The sequence below is a fragment of the Phlebotomus papatasi genome, chromosome 1 (genome assembly GCF_024763615.1).
Source record: "Phlebotomus papatasi isolate M1 chromosome 1, Ppap_2.1, whole genome shotgun sequence".
NCBI lineage: Eukaryota > Metazoa > Arthropoda > Insecta > Diptera > Psychodidae > Phlebotomus > Phlebotomus papatasi.
In genome coordinates, this window is record NC_077222.1 from 91,482,087 (window position 1) to 91,509,036 (window position 26,950).

A 26,950-nucleotide genomic window follows, 5' to 3' on the forward strand; every position below is an offset into this window, starting at 1 on the left:
TATTTGTGGAGATAATCTACATGGATTTCTGTTTGGTGAGATTTTCGACATCATTCTCTTCACATTCTCTTGTACGCCCCCAACCCCGTGTCATATATATCTTCTTATATGCAATATTATTAAGTGAAGTATAAAACGAGAAGAGATGTAATCCCAGGCACATGAAAATCTTGCTTGTTGAGGGAGGAAATTGTATTTGAAGAATTATTAAATGATAAAGTGTCGACGATGTCTTTAAAAAAATAAAAAGGGAATCTTAAATAATGTATTATTTTTTATCTTTTCTTCTTGTGTATTTTGGGGTGTCGTGCAAAAGCACAAAATTAATAACCATTCTTCTTTTTACTCACATACATCGTACTTTGAAGAGATTTACAAGGAAAGATATATACATAATAACTTCAATATCCGCTCCCAAACCACGCACAGTCTCTTCTAATATAATAAAAATGTCTTTTGGAAGTTATGGTTTACGTTTATTGCAAAAATTGCAATCATTTGGCTCATGGATGGGCACCATGAGAACTTTATTGCTAAACGTAAATTTTTACACGAGCAAAGTTCACGAACGAGTAGAAAGAATATTGAAAATCAATGATTTTCACTATTTGATAGTGTGGACAAAATTGAAAATTTCTCTATACCTTAGTCGTTTTTTTTTGCATCTTTTATAGAGAGGTAACATGTATCAACCCTAAAGAATTGCATCAAGTTTTTCTCAATATTTGGAATATTTTGGAATGCTTTATAGAGATTATTGTTTATTTTTTAATACTTTTTGGCCAGAGAAAAACTACACTGAGAGAAATCCGAAAAAGTTAAAATAACATTCCGGAAATGTTTAATTTATCCGAAATCGGTGTAAATATTACCCTTTTTAGGTGTATTAAGAGTTCAAGTTACCCTTTTTCATGTTAATTTTACCCTTGAAAAGGTGTAAAATTAACATTAAAAAATGTTGATATATTTTTACACCTAAAAAGTGTTAAAGTTATGAGGAAAAAAAGTTAATCGCACCACCGTTTTTTTCTCAGTCAGTGTAGTCTTTAAACGACGACGTTTCGATAAAAGCAAATATTCAATTGCAAGCTTGATTGCAAGTAATTCTTTAATGCGATTTGTAGAATTACAGTTGAAAACTTATCAGTTTAAGGATCTTAAAGAAGTTTAATTTCCTGAAACATTCGCGTATCTCGCGTAAAACTAAAATAAAGTGCCATAAAATCGCATACGACTTTGAAAATCATGAATAATTAATAGACCAAAGTTATAGGGTGGAGTCATCACTTAGACCGTCTTCAGACTAGAGGATTAGCCTAGTTTTCCGAATGTCTCAAAATCCCAAATAGCAACCAATTTAATTTGTTCTTTTGATTCAAATAGATTAATTGCCCTTAATAAGGCAAAATTTTCCACTGATAAGAAATTAGAGAGGTTAAGCCTTATGGCTAAGCCTTAGAACTGAAGCTTGTATTATGGACGTTATACACATGGACAGCTTGCAAAAATCTTAAGTTCTTTTCTAAAATGGATTTCGAAAAGTCACAAAATTGTATATCACTTCATTAACTGATAATTTTATAATGTTTAGAAATCTGTTTTAGGTAAGAACTTATCGGTTATGAATCCGTTTATTACCGGTTCACAACCGATTGCAACCGGTTCAGACTTGTCAGGAATTCCAAGATCCATCCAGCGTGCCCAAATATAATACCATTCGGTTGAGAAATACGCTCTCTAGAGCCTTTTTAACCTTTGACTTTGAAAAACTGGCATTAGAAATGATACAACGGTAGGGGAGACTGGGGCAAAAAGTCACAAAACGGATATTTTATTTTTTTACAAGCTACTCGCGCGCTTCAAAAATTTCTAATTAGCGCAGTTTTATAGGAAATTTACCGCTCTACAACTTTGTGAAAGTAATTTTCCTCTATTTTGTAAGGAAATACGTTTATCGAGCCGATTTCTAAAAGGTAATTTTGTGACCATTCTCAAAAATGCTGGGGCAAATAGTACCAGATATTGGGTATTATCATATTTTGATTCGCTTCATTACAGGCTTCCGTAAATTTGAAAAAATACCTAGAGGACATATTTTCATAGGAAATTTATTCATCTACACCCTTGTAAAACACCGTTTTCTCTGCGAGAAAAGTGAGAAAACGAGAAAAGCGCTTTTTTAGAAAGCTATTTTAGAAAAAAGCACAAAAGACTGAAAATCGTTTAACCAATGCAAACAACAAGCGGCGAGACATGATAATGACGTTTCTTTTCGCCGTGAGACATCAGAAATTGCTACGCTTTTTTGTTACTTTTTACCCCAAGTGGCCATTTTTAATAAAAGGATTTCTGGAGAAAAGAACTTTTGTGAAATTCTAAAATAGATAGCGGATTCGTATTCAAAAAATCCAAATTATTTAGAAAATATTGACCAGTGCATTAATTTTGGAAAATAAGTAGGTAATAATTGTTATCTTATGCAAGGAAAATATTTCAAAAATAGGGCTAAAAATTTCGATATTTTTTTCTAAATTCCTTGTTCGAATTCTAAAAAACTTACGACATTTAAGAAGGTCTATGGAGGCTATCTAAAGAAAAACATTTGAGCCGCTATCTTTTCTACCTTGGAAGATATTGAATTTTGAATTTTTCGATTTGTGACTTTTTGCCCCAGTGTCCCCTATTTTCGTATATGGATGAAATGTGTCCGTCCGGGTTATTTCTAAAACATTTCCAAAAATAATTAAAATTACACGACGCGTTTTCGAGCAATCCCAAACAAACATGAAGGGAAATGAGGGGCATGTTAATGGTCCAAGGATCAACTTATGATTAAGGCTCGATTATTATTAAAATCTACGCTCTATCAAGGTTTCCCTTGCTTCACTTTGTGCACAAATTTTGCATAAATTTCCGCAAAGCAAAATATAAATTACCCACAATCGTCTGATTTACGTTTTATATAAAATTTGATAGTCCCTAATAGTTTAACGGTAGAAAGTCGTCTTTTAACTCGTTAAAACGGATAGTATTTTTTTAAATAATAGAAGCGGATTAAAATTCTTACCTGTAGTAGCATTATTTTATTGTGATAGCTCTATAATGTTTTATTCTGCCAACAAGAACATTTGGTAGAGTGATAAAAATGTTAAGAAGACTATCAAAAAACATTTCAATTTATGACTCAACATAAATTATTTTTATCTTCAAAAATCTTTCATTGAAAATTTCATAAAAAAAAATTTCACAGTCTTGTACTCAATCTTTAAAAGCATACTTTCTGTATTTTTCGTCGCAGAAAAAAAATGCTGTGAGCAATTTTTTTTTATTTCTGCACCATACGCAAAAGCAAATAATTCAGTGAATCATCGAAAAAGTCTTATTCAAATGGGTCAAAATGAAATTTCGCTCTCGCAATTTCTATCAGTAAAGTGCACTGGATGCATTTTCCAGTGTACGTGTTTTTCTGGTTAACACCCATTTTTTTTCCTTAAATAGAGAGGAAGGAATTAGGGAGATTAAATAAGTTTCAATGAAGGGAATCTTATTCAATGAACGTAATGTGCGAATTTCTTCATCATTGGGCTTTCTATTTTAACCCATTTGCAAGCTCATCATCTTGGATTTAAAATGGAATTGCTGGTTAAGCTCTGCGTGTTCGAAAGAATGTGGCAGGAAATATAGGGAAAAGATTCATAGTAGTTCAATGTGTCGCATTGAGAGACATTTGGAGACGACTTCATTAGAAAGGGTAGTTTGTCACAGATGGATGAGAAAGTTTGGTTTCCTCTTTTTTCCTTGGTTCTTTTGCGGGAATCCGGGTTTTATGCAGTGGCAGAAGAGTGCAAGAAAAAAATCAAAGATATAGCTGAAAATCTCCTTGACTTTAATAATAGTTAATGCAGTGACGGCTTCTTGTTCATGTGCTCCACATTTACTGGGGTATATAGCGAATTGTGTGATATTTTATATAAACATGACACTGATTCTCCGATATAATGTAATCACCATTATTTGACATGTGATATCTTGAGCAAATAAATCGATTCTGCAGAATGGCAAGAAAATATTAAGAAGCCACCAATAACTCGGAAATTTTATTGCTCCAACTCTATAAAGAAAGTTGTAGTGTAAAATATAATTACCTAGTTTTTCTATATTTACAAATCACTACCATTTACATTCAACGAAGAGATATTTTGTCATAACTTCGAAAATCTAAGAACTAGAAAATTTGCGTAGGGCTGTTTGTGCACCCTTATGTGATTGAGAAGCTAAACGGTTATTGATAGCCACTACCGCTCTCGCAGGATCTCCAAATCTAGGATAACTTTTTATAACAGTAAACTACAAGCGAAGCACTTAAAGATAACGACTTGGGCTTTTGGTTGAACCCCCTATAAGTCGACCTTCTTATCACTGATATGACCTATATCTTTCACTCATACTATCCTACTCCTACAAAAACTTGTTTTATAGGATTTGTTAGCAAGTATCATTGATTTATGGCTAGTAGAAGGAATCTTGCTGCCTCATGCAGATCTATATCCCTTAGTCTTTGGGCATCTAATTTAAGGAAAAACACCCATCGAAATTTAATTATGAAACTAGCACAAAATAGATGTTTTGTAGATCCGATCAGCCTAGAAATCTTTGTAATAAATATGTCTATTATAATCATGGTAATAATAGTGCTAAGGATTGTATAACAGAAACTTCTAGGTTGATGGGATCTACACTACACACCACTCACCGAATCTTATGCTATTTTCGAGTTCCGGTCAAAATCCTGGGAGCATATATCCCGAATGGGTCGAAATACCAAATAGCCAAAATCCCCAAAGGGTTGAAATTCAGAATACCAAAATTTTGGTTGGGCCAAAATCTCGAATCGCCAAAATCCCGAATATGCTAAGATCCAGAATAGGCCAAAATCCCGAATGGACCAAAATCCTGAATTGCCCAAGATCCCAAATAGGCCATCTCCAAAATTCCGAATTTGACAAGATCCAAAATAGGCCAAAACCCCGAATGGGCCAAGATCTAGAATAGGCCAAATCCCATATAGCCAAAATCCCGAATGGGCCAAAATCCCAAATGGGTCAAAATTGCAAAAGCCAAAATTCTGAATGAGCCAAAATCCCGAATAGACCGAATCCTAAAGAGCCAAAATCCCGAAAAGCCAAAATTCCGAATTGGACCATGATCCCGAATGGGGCAAAATCCCGAATGGGTCAAAATTGCAAAAAGCCAAAATCCTGAATGGGCCAAAATCCCGAATAGACTAAATCCTATAGAGCCAAAATCCCGAAAAGCCAAAATTCCGAATTGGGCCAAGTTACCGAATGGGCCAAAATCTCGAATGGACAAAAATCCCGAAAGCCAAAATTTCGAAAAGCCAAACTCAAAAATACCAAAATAGATAAATCTCGAATGGGCCCTTAATACCAAAATGCCGAACGCCAAAAACCCGAATGTCAAAATCCGAATGGTCAAAATACCAAAAGGAACAAAGTTATACAGTAGAAATAAAGTGAAATAAAACTCAAAAAAAAATCCTTTTATCTCTAGTAAGCCCAGATGCTATCGTAAGAGTACCTATGATACTTTTAAGAATTCGGTATTTTGGCCATTCGGGACTTTGGTATTCTGGATTTCGACCCATTCCGAATTTTGCCCAATTTTGGATTTCCATCCATTCAGGATTTTGGCCGGCACCGGCTATTTTCATAAAAAAAAATTCGTTGGATGTATTAGCACCGTGTCTTGAGTGTAATATGGCTGGATCATTATTAGTGACATTCAAGTTTGTTAAGCTAAATGGCATTAGGGTTTAAATTTGTTAAAATTAAATATGTTAATAACCTTAAAGCATTCTTTCAGTTACAATATCTTCAATTTTGAATTAACATAAAAATGCATTTGGATTCTGAGTAAGACGAAAGTGGTTTTAACAAATTATGAAACTAATTGTATACCGGTAATGTGCAGCACATTAATTTTTCCCAAACTCAAGTGTATAAAATTATTTCCTGTATACTGTTTTGATAAATTTTTATACAACCTATAGGTTGTATGACTCATTCCATATTATTATGAGAATTTTGAAATATTAAGTTAAAATCTTAATACAATGAGTTAAACTGATAACTTTATTTATCGCAATATTTTCCGACAGATGGAAAATCAATTTCCAGTGTAAAGCATTGAACATAAGTTCGAGCATTCCACGAAATATTTTTCTCTTGTCTACCCCTTTTATCCTAGAACCTAGAGCAGATATAATTTTATGGAAACAGCAGAAAAAGAATTAAATTGATTAAAGTAATTTTTTATGTAAAATCATCTGTAGATGCAGTTTCTTCTCTGCTTAGGGTCATCCTTTAAATTGACATAATTTAGAATTTAATGATCTCTTACACTTTTTAATTATAGCGCAAATTTAATGACTGAGAAAATCCCTAGAAGCAAAACTTTTCCAGGTCAAAGAATTGCTCATTTCGGTTTTTTTTTTATTTTTTTGAAAGAATATTGTTTCTTCCGAATGACTGCATTCTCTTCTATTCCGGAATTATAAGAGCATTTGTATATCAAATAGGTAAAAGCATTATATATAAAACAATTTTAGGAAATATTCTCTATTTCTACATAAATGCTCAATGTAATAGAAATAATTTTTAATATAATTCTTGTGGGATTCTTCACAGAGAAATTCTTCAACAGCAATAAAAGTTGAAAATTGAAATTCTACAAGCATATTTTTCACACATATTATAAGTTGAAAAATTATTAGATCACAATTGAATATTTGCCAAAAGAATTTTTTAGCATGGATGAACATGAGAGACCTGTTTTCAATCAATATTGGTGCATGTTGAGAAAGATAGTAAGAATGGCAAAGTGCATTGAGAGTGTGTGCCCTGTTGGAAATCTAAAATTGATTTTCATGTCACTCCAAACAGGATGACCACAAAGCGTTCCGCCGTCAATTGGAGGATAAGAGACCAATCGTAGAGAGCAATTTACTGAGTGGTAGACAGTATGTGGCCAGTGAACCTCCAGTATCTGATACAAGTGACACTGAAGGTGAGTATCCTCATATCACTAAAGACTTGTTGTTATTAAAATACGAGACCAACTAGTTTACACGGAAATTGGAACATTGAGAAATGTTACGAGAAATATTTCATGAGGAAATAAAGTATAATTATATTTTTTAATTCCGCAATTATTTAGGCCTAGCACCATTTTTTTTTCAATTCAATAACCAAAATTTCATCCGGCCAAAAAGATTTTTGAGAGGTTTTTGATGAAAAATCAACAAAACAAGAAATTTAACTTAAAAATTCAAAATATATATTCAAAGTTTCAAATGTTAAGACACCTCCGGTTTGAGTCTTCGATATAAACCTTTCAATTTCAATATATTTCGCAGATTTGACTTTTTGAATCGCCTTTCAAACTTTAATTCTTTCAGGATCAGTAGGTATGTCATAGACCCATAGAGAAAATATTTTTCTGCTTATCTAAAGTTATTTTTTCTTGAAATAGTCAGAAATAAATTATATTTGTGGGGAAACCGATAACTTGGTTCTTAAATAAATTAAGTCCTATAGAGAACCTGAGTTGAGGTAGTGAGATACATTACTAAATCACAAATTTTGGGTCAGCATACGTAACCTGTTAAAAAAGTGTTACTAAATATACCTAAATAGATAATACTACATGAATTAATGATGCTGAATTTTTAAGGTGCACTTTATAAAATTTACAGATGACAAATTTTTGACAGCTGTCACTCTCAATCAACAACTGTCAAATTAGTATTATCAAAAGCCTGTGAAAGTTGTATTTTGATGAAATAATTTTGTATAAATGTGCATTTCATTGAAAATTTGCATATACATAAAAAAAAAATATTTCATAAAAATGTTCGTAAGTGTTTGTGAATTCTTACTGGAGGCTTACGAAATGCTCGTAAATCGTATAACCCCGTTAAAAGGCTTGTATTTTCTCACAAACATTGTTTTTAACATGTTCACTTGACGAACATTTTCTTGTTATTTTTTTTATACAAACATTTGTTCGTAAAATGTTCGTAAACACACAAAAATGTTCGTAAATTTTTGTCACTAGTACGCAAAGTTTTATCAGACAAACAAAAAAGTACACCAACGTTTGTTGGTAAAAAATAATAAAGTGCTCGCGAAGGGATCATATTCACAGGAAACAGACTAGCTTTTTGCTCTTTTCATCAATTTTCAAAAAAGCAATGGAAAAGTCAATATGACACCTTCATTGCTTTCGATTAGATCACTCACTGAGAACAGCGCCATCTAGTGTAAGTAAAATGTCGAAAGCGGGAAATATTTTCAATTGTTCGAAATAATGTAGTTCACATTATTCACATGTATGTATTTTATACTAAACTTTAATTCACTAATTCCTAGACTCATTACAAATATATTTTAAAAGTTATCAAAAGAGTTTATTGAGTGAAAATTCCTTTGTTTTGAATTTTCCTGGCACTGGTTTCCTGGTTCGAACTTTGTTCGAACACTGAATTTAAATAGAGAATGTAAACGGACTATGTGATATAGAACTGTCAAGAAAAGAACAATTGATCGGGCAATTGCTTTTTGTTCAAGGTATTTGTATTTGGCCAATTTCACTAAAGTATCATTTTCATTTTAAAGAATATTGTCTCATGGAACGTAAAACACATTAAATAAGAGCAAAAATTGTATTGGTGCTTTGATTTTGTAAATATTTTTTCCACGCGTAAAAAAGCAATGAAAGCGTAAAAAAGCAATGACCATGTAGAAAGGCCCAGTCCATTCACTGTGATTGTTAACAATGTTTGTGAAAAAGTACAAACTTTTACGAACTTTTTTGTAGATTGTACGATTAACGATCATTTCGTAAGTCTCTAGTAGGAATTTACAAACATTTACGAACAATTTTACGAAATATTTTTTCTGTGAGGACTTGCATTAAAAAAACCGTTAAAACCAGTTCTATGTCCATTTTAAGACGGACCTACAAAAATATTTTACATTTGTGTAATTGTACTTCAAATTTTGTTTTTCGAATGCATTCTCAGGAAGAAATTTGAAAAGTAGAAAATACCACTTATAGATGTCAAAGGATGATTATATTACATTACTAACATCTGTCAGCTGTAAGTCAAATTCATTTTGACAGCTGTCAAATTATATTCTTTAAATTAACGGTTTTTACTCCAGCAAAATTTCATGTAAATTTAAATGAGCCCAAAATTCTCTAGAGGGTAAAATTGTCTACATATTTTTTATCTAAAACATACAAAACATTAAACAAACAGTGTAATATATTTGGACTAATTTGTGACACTCTGTGGGTATAATTGCAGCTCTGGATGGGGACTCGAGGTACTTGTCCGCCGAGGAGCAGAGCAGAGAACTAACACGAAGCATTCGCCGGGAGGTGGCCAAATTGTCTGAGCAATGGAACAATTTAATTGATCGATCTGACCATTGGAAGCATCGTCTGGATGAATACATGACGGTAAGTGGAAAATATTTTCTTTTGCTGTTACCATCCGAACAAAAATTTTCTCTTTTCGGGTAACATGTGTGTCAAAATCAGCAGCAGAAAACTTTTCACACGCTTTTATTCCCTCATCTTGTTCTCTCCATTCTCTCAATTTGTCAGCAAGAATCGTTCTATTATTCATTTTGACTTGGAGAAGCTGGTGTGGAATAGAATTTGAGGCAGAGATAAAAGTCCTCATAATCCTCCCTTCATGGTCTTGTGATACGATGTGCAAATGCATGACTTTTTTTTGTTGGAACAAAAAGTCTGCAGACCATGAGAAAAAGAAGGGTGAGGGAGTTTTTTTGGGAGTGTTAAACAAGGGTTGGAAAGAATAAAAAAAAAAGAAAAAGAGAGGAAAATATGCTCAAGTGATAAGCTTTTCTGCTGGAATCGATGCATCTCATGAGAAGCTTACTGAGTCGAGACACACACCATGTTCTTTCCCATTTTAGGATCAATTGGGTGGGATTTAGTCAGATTTTCCGATTTAAATTTTCACTTCAATGAGATTTTCCTTCCAGATTTTCTTTTTTTTTTTTTGCTCTTCCTCTATTCTGGTATAATATACACAAATTGATACTGGAGATTGTTTTCTCATGTTTGTATCTCTCCTGTGAGTCTTCTTTTCTTTGGCCCAAGAGAATTTTTCTTTCTAAGATAATTCTCATGTTTGTATTTTTTGAGTCTATATCCCTCGATGTTTTTCTTGTCTTTTTTTTATGGGCTCTCTTTAGTCCCTCCTCAGCTCCATGCTGGGTGGAGAAAAACAGAGGCCAAGAACATCCAATGTAAATAGTGCATGGAAGATCCACCAGGAAAAGGGAAAAAGGGGGAATGGTGTTGATAGAAGACGCGAAGATGCAATGTTTTATGTGGGTTTTACCAATTATTCCATTTGAAATTAAATATTTGAGGTGTAAAACCAGTAAAGTGGCGCATTTGTGGTGGCTTGAGAAAAGGATATACAAAATGTTAGAAACAACCGGGACAAGGTGTGAAGTAAATAAGTAATACAAAGTATTGTGTTGTGGGTGAATATTGTTCGAAGCAAGAAAAACGACGATTAACGAGTCCGGGGGTGGATAAATAACTTCGTTGCATCCGGAAGAAAGTGTTAAGGGAATGTAGGCATGGTCCGCACAGAGTGAACCTCCACACGATGTGAATTTTCTCTTGGTTTGCAAAGAGCTGTCTTACCATTTCTCATATCGTTTTATAAGCTTAATAATGATCTATTTTATGGCTAAGAAATGACGAACTAGCTCTTTTCCAAATAAAGAGAAAATTTGCTTCGTATGAAGGTTCACTCTGTGCGAACCATGCCAACATTCCCCTACAAAAAGTCTATTTTGAATGGAAAATTTAAATAGGAACGTCATAAAAATATAGCGCTTTGACAGCTATCTCAGAAATATGGCATTTATAAAACAGACAGATAAATTATTTTTATTTTAAATCTTAGCGTAAAAAGTGCTTTATTATTTCAAGTTTTGTAATATATTATTGGAGAGCTGTCTAATTGTAATAAATGTGACAAGCATTGCTTCTAAACTTACGAACGATCATGAAAACCTAAAAAAAAACTGACAAGTCTTATGTCTTACTTTGCAAAATGTCGAGAAATTTTAAATTTCAAATATTTAAAAATAGAATTTTTGGAAAATATGTCTATCAGAAAGCGTAGTTCTTTGAGTTTTATATAGTCTTGACAGCTGTCATTTCTGAAAGTCAAATTAGTGAAATATAGAAAATTTTCTATTATCACAATTAAAACACACTTAGTACCTAGTAAAAAAATTATAAGTTCCTAAGTCAATGACACAATTTTAAGGAATTGTAGAATATTAGGGGAATGTAGGCATGGTTCGCACACAGTGAACCTTCAAACAATGCAAATTTTTCTTTATTTACAAAGAGCTAGTTCGTCATTCCTAGCCTCATGTGATGAGATGAGAAATGGCAAAAAAGTTCTTTGCAAACAAAGAGAAAATTCAGATCATTTGAAGGTTCAGTCTGTGCGAACCATGTTTTCGGTTTAAGAATATAATTCAGTCGAAATAATTTTCGGTTTGCAAAATCGGCAAAATATGTGAAATACCTATATCAAACAGAATTGTGCTTGACACAAGCAATTCATAAATTTTGATAGCGGTATTATAACCCTCCAAAACCATATTTTTTGCGAATGCTCGAAAACGCATCGTACGATTTTTTTTTCATTTTTGGATATGTTTTTGATGTTGTCCAGGAAGACATTTCGTTAAAGCCGAGACGCTTTGCCACCTCTTTTTAATTACAAAGTTTTTGAACCGATTAATTTAAACAGTAGCTCGGTAGGTTCCCGTCAAATAATTTCGTCAGATTTCTTTAAGATTTTTGCAGAATTTTTTATTTGGGCTTGGGACAAAATTCGTCAGAAATTTTTCCAGATTTTCTGACGAATCCTGGTGCATATTCTGACGAATTTCTGTAGATATTTTGCCGATTTTCTGTAGATTTTTTTCTACATTCCAGACTTTCCAGGCAGATGTGTCTGAAAAGACGGAATATTTTTCACTGAAGTTTGCAAAATTCAATAGAGTTATTCTTGGTGATATCACAGTGTTTATATAAAATAAAGAATTCTGCGAAGCCGTGTTATAAGTAGAGAATAGTCAAGTGAAAACTTTAAGCAGAATGTCGACCTAAATTTCGTGTTTTTGTATCATTCCATAGGCGATTTTTAAGAAATTAGTATTTTTGCTTGCATTTTTTATTTATCTAAAATGTTTAATCGGTAATGCTTGTTAAGCAGAGCATACCATTTACTTTGTAACTTCTACAGTTTCTTGATAAATCAACAATATTTTTGTTGAGACAATGGAGACTATACAGACTTACTATGCTGAAATTCTGCCGAGAATCTGTAGATTTTCGGCAGAATTTCTGCCGAAAATCTGCAGATTTTCTATGCAGAAATTCTGCCGAAAATTACAGATTTTCTCTGAATGTACTAGAATATACCATTACAATTCAAAAAAAAATCAGAGTAAAATCGGCAGAGGAGCAAGGATTTGACAGGTTTCGTATTAAGTGTGTTTTGTAAAGACGTATGCATCATAATGCAATTGTCTCACAAATTAAGGACCTTGAAAATTAAACAAAATTGTAAAATTCTGATCTGTGTTTGTGAGAAAAAAGTAATTTTAAATTTTTTTATGTGTAATAGAACGTCTTGAAGTTTTTAATTTCAAAGATTTTATTAGGACAAACTGAAATTTGTTGGGAAGGCTTTCGAATTCCGATCAAGTTTGGACCAGTTGCAATCGGTTATGAAACGATAATGAACTGAATCTAAGCAAATAATTAAATTATATTATTTTTTATAATGTTTTAAGTGATTTATATATTTATTTACTTAGCAAAAGTTCCAAAATAATTAGCGAAGGGATAAAGTTCTTTCACACAGTCAAGTTTTTGGACTACTTTTTAGTTAATAAAGAGTAAGCTATTTCTAAAAGCTAACTGTGTCCTGATAGCTTCTCTTTTAATTCATTACTCTAAAAATATATATTTTCGGAAACCATGTATACAAGAATCTGCCCCACTCTCACTTACATTTTCTATTATTTTGAAGCTAGAAATATAATTCATCTGAACTGTATAAAAATTGTGCCACCCTGCTGAATATATTATATTTCATGCTAACTGTATGACAACTCTTTTGACATCTATCATACACAGAATTGTTAACTGTCAAATCTTTAACAAAATGACATCTATCAAAGGAAATTTAAACTCATAAATTCAAAATTGCAGTTCAATTTCGCCTACAGAATTAAACTGTTGCCGATCCTGAAGTATTCAATAATAAATTGCTAGTGTTATGACAACTAAAATATAATCCAAAAATCTCTAACATTGTTGAGCTTCATCGTTCGCAAGTCGCAAGCCCATTTCGTGCTCAACAATAAAACACACTTTTGAAGAAAATGTCTTTTGCGATAAAATTTCTCTCTTGCACATTCAAAACTGACTCCACATAATGGTTTGAAATTAAATCCAACACAATTATTTTATGTTATAGACTTTCCTTGCAATTATAATTTATTATTATGCAGAGCAAAATTCCACTGAATTCTATTATTATTACTCACTCAGTGTCTCAAACGTGAAATATGATATCACTTTTCTTGCATATCTTGTGCTATATATTTGTGTGATTCTGGACTTCTCGCGAGAAGTGCTGGTGGTTGGACTAAAATGTTGCTTGAGACTTTGTGTCGCGAAAGATTTTCCTCAGCAATATGATATGTTCATGAGGGTTTTACTTCCTGTGTTGTCCTCCATAATTTCTAAAGAAGAAAGCATAAGTATTATTGATAATATGAAGATCATGTTCATAAGAAAACGCTCAATGTTTTTTTATGCACTTCTTTCATCTTTTTAAAGGAGTGATTTCTCCACCTTCTTACATTTATATACTTTCAATTCCACAAGAGCCGTCCTTGAACTCTAATCTCTCACTAATCATCAGACAAGTGTTGAAGAAAGCCCTCAAGCTCATTGATGGTTAAAATACAAAAGTCACGTCCTTAGGATGTTTTCCATTTCATCATGCATTATCAGGCATCGTTTGGTGAAGAGAAACAAAAAGACAAGGAAAAGAAAAACAAACCCAACTGTTAAATTGAGGTCTGAGATAAGATTCCATTGCACGATTCCCCAAGTGTGGTATTGGAAGTGAGAAGGAGGAAATAGTTTTGAACAACGAGACAGAGAAATTACATTCAATTTAGCATTTTCCTCTTTGAAAAGGAGAAACAACAATGCAAGATGTTCTTGTTCACTGAAACTCTATTAGCATATCGTTTGTCACGAAAATTTGTCTCATTGACCTCCCGTGTGTCTGATGCATTGTTGCTCCCCTATTTTCTCCATCATTGTCAAAAGACATCGTGAGTTCTTTAATCCGGAATCACGACCCAGACACTCTTAACCGATTTATCTTCAGTCATTCTATCGATACTAACTCATTCATCAGAGTTGATGACTAATGTTTGCCACATTTTTCTGTAGATAAATTTGATGCAAAGAATAATGTTATAATGTTTAAATTATGACAGAAGAAAATAATGATCAATTTTTTTTTAATTGCTCCACTCCCTTTTCGAAAATTTATTCTGAGAACTGTCAGCAATAAATTTTAGAAACTGTTGTGAATTAAATAACTGTCAAAGTTTAGAATTTTGACAGCTGTCAATTTCCAATCAATTTTACCTTTAAACACAAATACCTTCAAAAATATCTTCACTGTTAAACAATTTTTTATGTGAATTTGCTCAGCTGACAACACACTGACATGCAAGTTTCCAAAAAAAACTTTACAGATGGCGCAGTTAAATTGTAAAAAGGAATATTTTTAATATATGCGTCAGCCGTCGTCTCAGCGATCGTGACTAACTTCCAAAGCCAAACAAAGGAAATCAAAAGGTGTACTATAGAAAATTTAGAGGTGACAAATATTTGACAGCTGTCACTCTCAATCAACAACTGCCAATTTCACAACTATCAAATTATATTGTTAAAAGCCTGTGACAGTTGTATGTTGATAAAATAATTTTAAGTAAATGTCTGTTACATTAAAAATTTGCATGAACAAAAAAATATTTCATAAAAATTTTCGTAAATGTTTGTGAATTCTTACTGGAGACTTACGAAATGCTCGTAAATTGTATAACCCTGCTAAATAGCTCGTAAAAGTTGGTATTTCCACACAAACACTGTTTGTAACATGTGCATTTGACGAACATTTTGTTATATTTTTTACGAACATTTGTTCGTAAAATATTCTTAAAACACACAAAAAATTTTAGTAAATTTTTGTCACTAGTTCGTAAAGTTTTGTCAGACAAACAAAAAAGTACAAACAAACGTTAGTAAAAGGAAACGTTGGTAAACTGTGCCGCTCACAGTTCACTCGAATGCCGATCTGCTGATCTTTTGTCAATCTGCCGATCTGACGATTTCTGACCAAAATGTGCCGATAGACCGATTTTTAGCTCCAGATCGACACTTTTGCTGATCGTCGCACATGGTTCATTCTGAGAGCCACTTATTCATAGGAGTACATAACTGTACCGCTCACGGTTCACTCAAATCTGTCGATTTCTTCCAAAAATTATGCTGATCTGTCGATTTCATGCCGATCTGCTGATTTCCCTCAAGTTATAGCCACTTTTTAGCCCCAGATCGGCACTCTTTCCTCCAAACGTATTTTTCCATTTGAAATTTTGCATACTATATACCTCTCTTATCGTTTTTTCTTACTCTTAATCGTATATATGACACCACGGTGAAGTTTAAAAGACAATAGGTAGTCAGAGACTGGTTGCGTTTTCTGGGGGGTACTCCTTTACCAGACAGGCTTAAAATTAAAGATTAAAGCTTAACAAAATTAAAAAATGGTTGAAAGATTCCGGTGATCACCAGTGAGATTCTTCCTCACTTCATGACTACATACACCTTTTTAATCGTGCCCAGAGCTTTCGGTCCGTATTTGGACCTTCTTTGATTAAAAAATGTTACCGATTCATGATAGAAAAAAAATAATAAAGTTATAAATTCAAATATTAAAAGTTGAAAGATATTAGAATTTAAAGTTAGAATTTGTATAATTAAATAATTTTCAAGACTCTGGTATTTCGAGAAATGAACACCTTTTTAGCTAGAATTGTGCTCTTGAAACTTGATATGAGCGCGCGCTATGTTTGTTCTTTTAAATATTCTTGACAGATGTCACTTTGACAGCTTTGACACATGTCATTGAAATTCTGTCAGTTATTAAATTGCAAAATTTTGAGTAAGTAAAATTTCTAATAATAGAATTTAACTAATATTAAATAAAATCTCATTTTTATTTAAATGCTTCTTAAATCTGGAGAAAATTCATCTCTATGAATTCATACAATTCAAATTTAAAAGACTCTCTATCATGCGTATTAATTGTTGTGAAGAGAGGTGAAGATTTGTAGTGCCAGACTGAAGTGATGAAGAATAGAGAAATGAAGAGAGTGACATGAATTGAGGATAATTACATACTCCTTGAGATGGCAATTAATCATTTGTAATGTGTCTCTTTTAGAAGAGCGATTGATTGGCAAAAAAAAGATGTTCGATAAATATCGAAGGAGATTGGAAATATTGAAATTTGTATGGCGCCTAAAGGTGAAAGTCATCATTTGATCATCATATTTTTTACCTTGCAACTTTGCCAATGCAATTGGGTGTGTGGAATTCATTTTGCAATGATGTATGACAACATTGTGTCTTCAAGAGGCATTTCTTAAGCTGAACAATATCTCAAGAATTAATGGCACCCCCTCCTCTGAACTTTGTTTGTGGCGGAAAATGAGATTGAGAATTTGTAACAATCATAAGACCATGAATGTGTGAAGAAATGAAGAAGAAAATGTATATTAAAGTGATTGGAATTCGTGATTGTGTCTGTCTCGACAGCAATTTGTAAACAGTTTTTTTTTAATTCCCCTACTTCTTCCTGCGTCACTTTTAATGCATTTTAATGTACTTAGAAAAGAGAGTGAATAAAAGTATCACGGAGGGGATTTTTGTATGCAATGTTAGTGAAAGACTATGATCGTCTTATGTTTCTCTTCATCTTCTTATCTTCCTGACTTTACTATCTTCTTCATGTTTTTCCCCGCTAGAAAATGGATTATAGAACAAATTTTTCGTGTTTTATTCAAAGTAACATTGTGAAGGCTATAAATGTTCAAGTAAATAATATAGATAAGCAGATTGCATGAATGCATTGGAATATCCAAATGTACACCATGGAGATATTTGTCAGAAATATCTATATAAATACCATTAAAATATCCATTAGGAGTAGTGATTTTGAATGAATCTTCCTTGGGTTCTTGTAGTTGAAATGCTTTGTTTGAACAAACTCATCTCTGGGAATATGATATGAATTTGTCAATTTGTCAATATCCATAACATTTACATTTGAAAAGTTAAAAGTTTAAGTGCTCGTATATAAATAAGGATTTGCTTAATTTAGATTTTGACAGATAATGAAATGACACTTGACAAGTGACAGAGTATGTTATCAAATTTTAATGGTGATAAATTGCAATGCACAAGACAAATTTGCTTTCAATTAAATAAGATTTCGTAAATGAAAATTTTGTAGGTTTAATATTTACACGAAGTACACAAAATAATGAACGACGCACAATGAACTATTTTGTAAACACATGTTTGACATTTCAGTGATACTGGAAGATGTATACCTCTAGTCATCCCACTCACTCTCATAGACAGTTTCGACGATATGTTTACAAATCTTGTTATAAATAAATGTTATTGTGTGCTAAGCATAATGTCCAGCGCACAATAACTTTTGTTTGTAAACATGTTTTCAAAATTTCCTTTGAGAGTGAGCCAGATGACTAGATCTATAGGTTTCATTCAATTTAATTAAAATTCTAAAAACATGTCTACAAAACAAAAATTATTGTGAATTATGCCTAATGCCCAACTTGTAGACTTTAAGACTCTCTGACTGACATTGGACAATCAGACTCTGATATAAAGGTACAGCCGACGGTGGTGGAACTGAGCTAGGTTTTTCAGGACAATCTGTCCGTCCGGTGAGCGTCGAAATCTGTTAATCAAATCCTATGAATCAAACACACAATTTCACCAGAGCTTTCGACACTTATCGTGCCTTCCTTAGTGGATTTTGGTTGGTCTTTTCTTTAGGATCTTTGTCACTAATTCCTCTACTTTCTTGTGCATCAGTTTTTTTGAATTTGGTTAGGAGAGAATTTTCTTCTTTTTTTTATACACAGTGCTCAACTACTAGTACCAGTACCATTTCCTATTCCTTAGTCTGAATGCTCCTCTTGTCCTCCTAATTGACACTCCCCTCCCCCTTAAGAATTTAAGAATTTAAAATTAAGAACAGTTGCTAGCGCCCCTCGCGGGAGAAAATAACACCCTCACGCGGAGTAAAAGCTTGACAATGTCAGTAAAGTTTTGACAATTTGTTATTTCTTAATAATTCGTTATAGTATTCTCCATTTGAATGAAACAATTCAGCTTTCTCAAGATAAAATAGTGAAAAAATGTAGAGTATTAGGGTGAGTTGGGGCTACGTTGAGCTGTGGAGCTACATGGTTATACGATTTCTTCACATATTTCTAAAGGAAACAGGGTTTTAGCATGATGTGATTTAGATAACAATTGTGGATTAAAAAAAAATAATTGTAGAGACCAGCTTCATTAAGGAATAGGCAAAAAAATCATATATCAATGTAGCCTCGCAGCTCAAAGTAGCCCTACCTCCCCCTAATTGTATTTTTACACATAAAAAATCTCAGCTAAAAATTGTAATTTCCATTTCTATTGTCTGTTTCCTAAATTTAATGTTTAGGGAAGACTGGAGCAAAAAGTCACAAAACGGATATTTTATTTTTTTACAAGCTACCTTAGTGCCCCAGAAATTTCTAATTAGTGCAGTTTTATAGGAAATTTACTGCTCTACAACTTTGTGAAAGTCATTTTCCTCTATTGTGTAAGGAAATACATTTATCGAGCTGTTTTCTAAAAGGAAATTTTGTGAACATTCTCAAAAATGCTGGGGCAAATAGTACCAAGTATGGGATATTATCACATTTTGATTTGCTTTATTACGAGCTTTCGTAAATTTAAAAAAATAGCTAGGTGATATATTTTTATAGGAAATTTATTCATCTACACCTTTGTAAAACACAGTTTTCTCTATCTGAACGAGAAAAGTGCTTTTCAAGCTATTTTAGAGAGAACACACAAGAGACTGCAAATCGTTTGACCAATAAAAACAAAAAGCGGCGAGATGCGGAAATGATGTTTCTTCTCGCCGTGAGACGTCAGAAATTGTTTCGGTCTTTGTTACTTTTTGCTCCATACCTTTTGTTACTTTTTACCCCAAGTAGTCATTTTTAATAAAAGGATTTCTGGAGAAAAGAATCTTTGTCAAATTCTAAAATAGATAATGGTTTCGTATTCAAAGAATCCAAATCATTTAGGTAATATTTACCAGTGCATCAATTTTGAAAAATAAGTAGGTCAAAATTGATATCTGCTGTAGGGAAAACATTTTAAAAATAGGGCTAAAAATTTCAATATTTTTTTTATTTTCTGAAATCCTTGTTCGAATTCTAAGAAACTTACGACTTTGAAGAAGGTCTATGGAGGCCATCTATGGATAAAAATTTTAAGTCGCTATCTCTTTTATCTTGGAAGATATTAAATTTTCAAATTTTCAATTTGTGACTTTTTGCCCCAATCTCCCCTACTGACCATTTTTATGAAAATTATGCCTAATCTGCTGCTGTCGGAAAATTTTGTTTTGTTATTCAAGGAAATTTCAGTATACTTTTCTTGATTTTAGTTTCTTGCAACAATCAATTCTTGTTAATCAACTATTATGGTAAATCCTGAATATTTAGCTTCAGAAATTATACAACCTTCTCTATATATTTATAGTTAAAATTTATCTTCAATTGTGCAATATATACGAGTACAATGTGCAGTAAAATTTTTATCAATTTCACCTCAATTTCCTATCTTAGGCAATATTTCCGCAGAGGTATTATAAAACGATTTTGTATGAGGAAACTTTTTGCCAAATGAGTTTTTGTTTTTTACTCTATTAAAAAAAGAAGAAATCTCTCAACCCAAGTGGCGAAGTAATGGCCAAAATGAGAGATAATTCTTCATAAATAGATGAAGCGCATTGTGAATAAAAAGAATGTAAAATAAAAGAATTAATTTTCTTAAGTGAGAATTGGAGAGATAGAGTTATAGAGAACTCCAAGATGGTGTAAAGTAAATTTAGCAAATCAATCATAATGCAATTTTATCACTTCAGTGTAATTCATTCACAAAGTCTCAAATGGGATATTCAGAGACTTTCAAATAACTCATAGAAATGTTCTGTTTTCAGTCTGTGGCTTTAGAATATTATACTAATTCTTCTTTTTCAGTTATTTTTAATTAATGTGGTATTTCTTCGATGGTGCGCACATTTCTGTTTATCACACCAACATATTTTTCATTTTATTGTGGTGATTGACTTTTGGGATGAAGAATAGAGGAAAACCGCTTGTGGAAAGAAACACGCGTCTAAATGGCGGGAAAAAAAGGAGAACTAACGAAAAAAAAATTTCAATTGAGCCAAAAGAATTGGTTTGAAATTAAAATTCTGTTCCATATTGATTTGTTTATCTTTCTCTGTCCGTCTTTCGCATTTTTTTTGTATAAACCATTAGTCTGTGGTGGGAGAATATTATTTATAAAAAAAGAGCCATGACTATTTTTTCCGCTGTTAAACAGCGATGCACGACAAATGGCAAATAATGTTGAGGAATAATGACAAAATGCTCTCCATGCCGGTTATGTTTGAATGGAATACAAAAAAAATAAAGAGATTGAATTGAAAAAGAAAGAAAACAGCAATTTTGTATTGATACAATTTGAATGTTGTTATATATGGTAAAATTCTGATAGAACAATGGTAATGCACATGAACAAAATTATTTGGGATTGGCCCTTTTTCTTCAAAGGCCGAACATCGACAAAAATTTTCACACATGACTTCTGCTTTTCCATGTGAAAGGCAGAGAGGGAGTGCTATTTCCATGATTTATTAACTTAATTCCAATGGAATTTTATACAAATTCTCACATTTTTCACTCCGCACACCCTCATTTTGCATTTTCACTGGAGGAATTTCCTGTACGTCAATTTTTGGAGCCAACCAGAAAAAAAAACACCAAAAAGAATAAACGTGTAAAGATAGACGTCTCTTAATTTCAAATAAACATTCATTTTTTCGGAGGATAAATTAGTGAAGATGACAACAAGAATATCATGTGGCATACATTTTTTTTCTATAATCTTCTAGACATCTCTCTGTGATCTCATCACTTCATTAGAATATCCCTCTTTGTAAATGCAGAAGAATCGTCGGAAGACGAAGTGAATGAGAGAAAACAGAAGCCAATGATTTTGTGAAACAGTTCATTTTGATTATTCTTGTTAAATTGAAATATCTCGGAGGAAATTGATGAAAATCAATAGATATGCGAAGGCGGAGTATATCAGTAGGTCAATAAATTACAAGTAATTTACTATAATTTACTCTACTAAAAGGGTTGCCATATTGAAAATAGGCAAATAATATTCAAATAACTGTTTAAAAACACAAATGCTCGAAGAATTTTTATCTATTTTCAGCAATTTAAATTATTTATTTTAAATTGTTCTTGCAAGTCTTGCCAGATTAAAAAGAATGTTATCGTAAATTAAAATAAAAATCACATTTTTCTTTTAGTTCTTAATCAATTTCACGTTAAATTCTTCAATGTTATTTTACCAAGATAAAATCAAGGCTACCAGAGTTGTGACCAGCGCACAATAACTTTTGTTTGTAAACATGTTTTCAAAATTTCCCATGAGAATGAGCGAGATGACTAGATCTAAATGTCACTCACTCTCACTGAAATGTCAAATACATATTTACTAAACAAAAGTTATTGTGCATTGGACATTATGCATAGCGCACAATAGCTTTTGTTTGTAAACATGTTTGCGGAGATTCCTGTGGGAGGGAGTGAGATCTATATCTAGTCATCTCGCTCACTCTCACAGACACTTTCGAAAACATGTTTACAAAAAAAAAAGTTATTGTGCATTGGGTATTGAGAGGTTACATGGGTCAAAAATACACAAAAACAGCAAATATTTCTCTAATCTGTTTTTCAATCTAAAAAAGAGTGATTAAATTCAAGCTCTTAGGCATATAAAAGCACAACATTTAGACTATATTTTCTGAAATTTTAAAAATTCAACCTCTGGAACTTGATTTTCGGAAACATTTTTGAAAAAAATACTATTCTGTGGACAAAATTTCTCTTAATTGGTTTATCTGAAGTCTAAAAACCAAATATTTTCATTTATCTTATGGACTAAACTATCCCAGGGTTTTTGAAAAAAAAAATCAATTTGAATTTTTGGGAGAATTTATACACAAAAATACCATATTAAAAATTTTACACCACGTTTCGTCTTGTAGAACAAGTTGTGATCAAGTAAACATTAAATCCTTCGTTCAAGAACTAGTTTAACTTATTAGCAAACAGGAACTATTTGGTTTTTGGATTTCAGATAAACCAATTTTGTGAAATCGTGTCCATCGTAAAGTTTGTTTGAATACAAGTTTTAGATTAAATATTGTTTAAATGTTAAACTTTTATATTCGTAAGAGCTTGTATTAAATTAAATATTTTATGTTATGATGAAAAAAATTAAAAAAAAATGTTATGATTTTTTTAGTCTTTTTGGCCCACGTAACCCCTTAAGAAAATAATTTCTAGTTGCACATAAATTATTCAGTAATCATTAGTATCACTATATAGGGGAATCTGGGGTAGCAGTAAACACTGTAATCATTGCAATTTTTTTAAATCAGATATTAGACTTCAGAGAACGAGACCTACGTGAATTCCATATTTAGATACTATAGGGTAGGGATCATTGTCCACTGTAGGAATTGTAGACTTAAGTCCGAGTAATGTAGACAGAAATATCAGTGTTTCGGGACTACCCCATTTTCACTGCTGCCTCCGTTTCCCCTAACATTTCAAAGCAAATTTTCGCCTAACGAGGGTTTTTCTTTAATTAATTAGGTGTATTGTACTACAATACTTCAATTTATTTAGGTTAATAAAAGAAGTAATTTTTTTCATACTTTAATCTCCTTTAAATAATGTTCTAGATCAATTCTTAATCATTTTAAAATAAATTACCAATTCTCAAAAATCTAGATTAAAAAAAAATTGTTTTACATTCTTTGAAACGTGTTCTCTAAATAAAAGAACCACAATTTACTTCAAATTAAAATGAAAATTTACAAAAATCTTCGAAAACTACTAGTCAAGAAAACTACCTTTTTTAGTTTTATTTACTCAGCTTTCTCAAGCTTTTAAATCATACCATTTTTCGTCCAAAACTTATCTTAAATAGATAACTCTAAATAGATCAACAAACTTAAACAAAAATTAAAAACCTTAGTAAATCGTTGCATAAAAAAATTGGAAGAGATTATTTTTTTCAAAAATAAATGTTGTTTCTCAAATGTCTACTCATTCAACAAAAAAGTTTAGAAAAGTTTATCAAAGGTTTCTTATCTTCTAATTTACCATTTTTCATAAGATTCTGTAACTAATTATGTTAATAAGTGTAAAGAATTAAATATAACTACGCTCCTTGGTAGTACAAAGGGGTTATCATACCAAAAGTTTAACCCATGGTTTAGTCGATTTAGCTCAGTTAGCGATGGTTTCAAATTTGCAAACAACACAATAATTTCCCAAGGTCTATTGGTTCAATATACGATTTTGATTGATTTTTTTCCAAAAAAAAATCACCTAATTAAAAAATTACAGCAGTAATGCTATATAGATAGATAGATAGATATTTATTCATCAGCAATGTTTATAAGGAACATCACAAGAGAGGCAAAAGTACATTGTAATTTTTACCGTCCACCGCCGTCTTAGCGTTGATGACCAACCTCAGGAGTGAAAACGGTGGGAAACTCCATTACAGGTTGCATATGTCAATCATCCATAGAATCTATAATTTTATACAATATATATATTCAAATTTACAATGAAAAATGTTAAGAAAAAGATTAAAAAAAATACCTTATGGTATGAGTAAGCCTTATGGTTTAGACAGACTTAGGGTTTAAGCCAAGAGACAACTTAGTGGGAAATTGATGGGACAGTACTCTAACAATTATTTTACTTCAGGTAGTCAGGAAAAATTATTTTCTTTATGGGACACCGGTGTTCCAATCGTCCTTAAAGGGTTAACTGAAAATCGAAGGGAGTGACTAAGTATTGTTAGAAAATTAACTATATGAGTGACAGTTTGGCTTATCGGCGCCGATTAATCGCCTTTATAGGTTGATCGGCAGCCATAGTGAACTTTTAGTGGTAGACTTGTTTACCCCCTGACAAATCGTTACAAATGTCTTTTTCTCAGATACAAATCCCTGTTCAGTGTTTAATCTTGTGTTTTGACTTACTGTCGTCCCCTTCCTCATGATTTTAGAGTGTGAATGAATGCAGAGTGCAATTAGAAAATCTAAAATTTATCCATGTTTTGAAGTTCTGCAGCTCAATAACCCATTCGACAAAATTGAAATTGCTAGTTTAATATTTGCTGGAAAATTACGCATGAATAGCCTTTTTAGTTGCATAGTCAGTGAATTCAAACGGGGTGCAGCGATGGTAGCAAATTATTTAGCAAAAACAGAGACTGGATGATTAGACTGTGCTATATTTGCTGATGTATTAACATTTTAGGGCTATGTTTATGCAAAAGTATTCAAACATCAACACTTTGATAGAATATCGCGAAGTGTTTCAAGAGTCCAGACACTCGGAACTTCTTTTTTCGTATATAACCCCTCCATATATTCTCCTTTTCTTTGGAGTACTCAAGCAGTTATTTTGCTTTTTTGGTTATAGGCGATAATACAAAGGTCTCTAAAGAAAATCCTCGGCTTTTTGGTGTTGTTAAATAAATGTGTGTGCACCATAAACATTAATACATATGCGAAGAAAGGCGTTCAAACATCATTATAATACACCGCGAGAAGTTTGTATATGAAGTTTAAAACCACCACAGAAGAGACTAATATTTTTTTTCTTTCTCTCCTTCCATGTTTATTCCCGCGCAAGCAAAAGTTTGCAGCTCACAGTGTTTTAAACGTCTGTGAAACCCTGACTTTTCAGTGTAATTTTAAAATTCGTCGCGTTAAGACGGTCTCGAGACTGTGCTTCTTATTGAGTGATTAATTGCGCTGACATCGCAAATGCCGGCTGGATTTTAAATGTGACTTAGTGAGAGAGAAAAGAAGTGAGAAGAAAGTTCTCAGAAAGTCAATTGAACAAGACACTCATTTGAATGATGATAACTCCATTTGATTTGCTCCAATTCACTACAATTGCATTTTGAAATTTTTATGAAAATCACAGCAAAATTGCCAAAATTTTTGGCTTGAAGTATGGGGATTTTTCGGGGGGTGATTGTGTGACTCTCAAGGGGCTAAATAAATTTGTTTGTCCACGAAGGGGTGACTTCCTTTAACCGCAAAATTACCCGCTCTTAACCGCATTCTGAGGGTTTTTGGATGGCGACATTTCTGGGAGGGCTAAATTGAAAGTTATTAGTGCAAACAAGATTATACATTATGGCTTGGGTTCTTCGACGGTTTTCTTAACACCACCAAATTCTCTTGCCTCCTCTTTTCTCGAGGAAAATAGCGCAAATTCAACAGATTTAATAAGGATATAAGCAATGTTGGGTGAAACCACAGGCAAAATATCACAGACAGAGTTTAAAAGTAGTCAGATTTTAGATTGAATTTACGAGCATTTGCTTCGGGGAGACAAAAGTTTAATGCAGGATTTTAGGAAGTTCATAAGATTTTGGAGTAGAATTTGTGATTTGGAATTCTCATTTTTTTAAATAATGCTACAACTGTTGAGGGTATGGACACAACAAAAGTATCTGCAATGAAGCGTTGACAGTGCGTGCGATGCGTGACAGCATGACATCATGCAATGCATGGTGAAATATGTTTGCGTGCTATACAAGATAAAATTGACAAACAGCTGAAGTAATCGTAAAGTTGTAAAGAAGAGTGCTTCCTGTGTGATTTAATACTCCTTTTCGGGAAAATATCTTTTATGATAAGATTTTATGTAAACTTAAGTTAAAGAGTTCAATCACTGAAAACATTTGATTTACTTTTGAAATAAAATAAACTTTTAGATCTACCTCCTTTATAAAGGTTACAATGAGAACCTTATACGTTAATATTTGTGAAAGTTCCTTTTATTTATAAATCTTACAGTTACGGATAAGAATACTTCAAGAATTCTACAAATCTTTTTGGAGAGAGATAATTCACTTTTAAAAGGATTATTTCAATTTTTTCGTTTAGAATTTTAGATGGTATAATTCTCCATATTGTCTTACTTAAAAAATTTTGCAGGTTATATAGTAAGATGGGGTAATTCGGAATCATGTCTAATTTGGAACAGTGAAATTTCTAACTGTTTTAGATGCCAAAAGGGAAAAACAACGTAGAAGTACTCTCGAATATAAAGTCTAATACTTCTTCGTGGTCTTCCTTTTCTCTTTCATCATTTGCAACAGTGAAAAAAATCCAAAATAAACTGATTCTGTGGAAGCCATGCTAGGCTACCACTTGCCGGAACAACCTGAGGGATAGCCCGTGATCATACTT

General features: G+C 32.4%; 1 protein-coding gene across 6 annotated transcripts in view; it reads left to right on the forward strand.

The window, feature by feature from the left end:
- The window catches only part of LOC129809717 (dystrophin, isoforms A/C/F/G/H), a 462,658-nt gene that overhangs the window by 373,997 nt on the left and 61,711 nt on the right, over nucleotides 1–26,950 (forward strand). For all 6 annotated transcript variants that reach the window (XM_055859751.1, XM_055859755.1, XM_055859752.1 and 3 more), the window contains 2 exons: nucleotides 6,963–7,086; nucleotides 9,392–9,546. In XM_055859751.1, coding sequence (XP_055715726.1) covers nucleotides 6,963–7,086; nucleotides 9,392–9,546 — 279 coding nt within the window. The remainder of the gene's footprint in view (nucleotides 1–6,962; nucleotides 7,087–9,391; nucleotides 9,547–26,950) is intronic.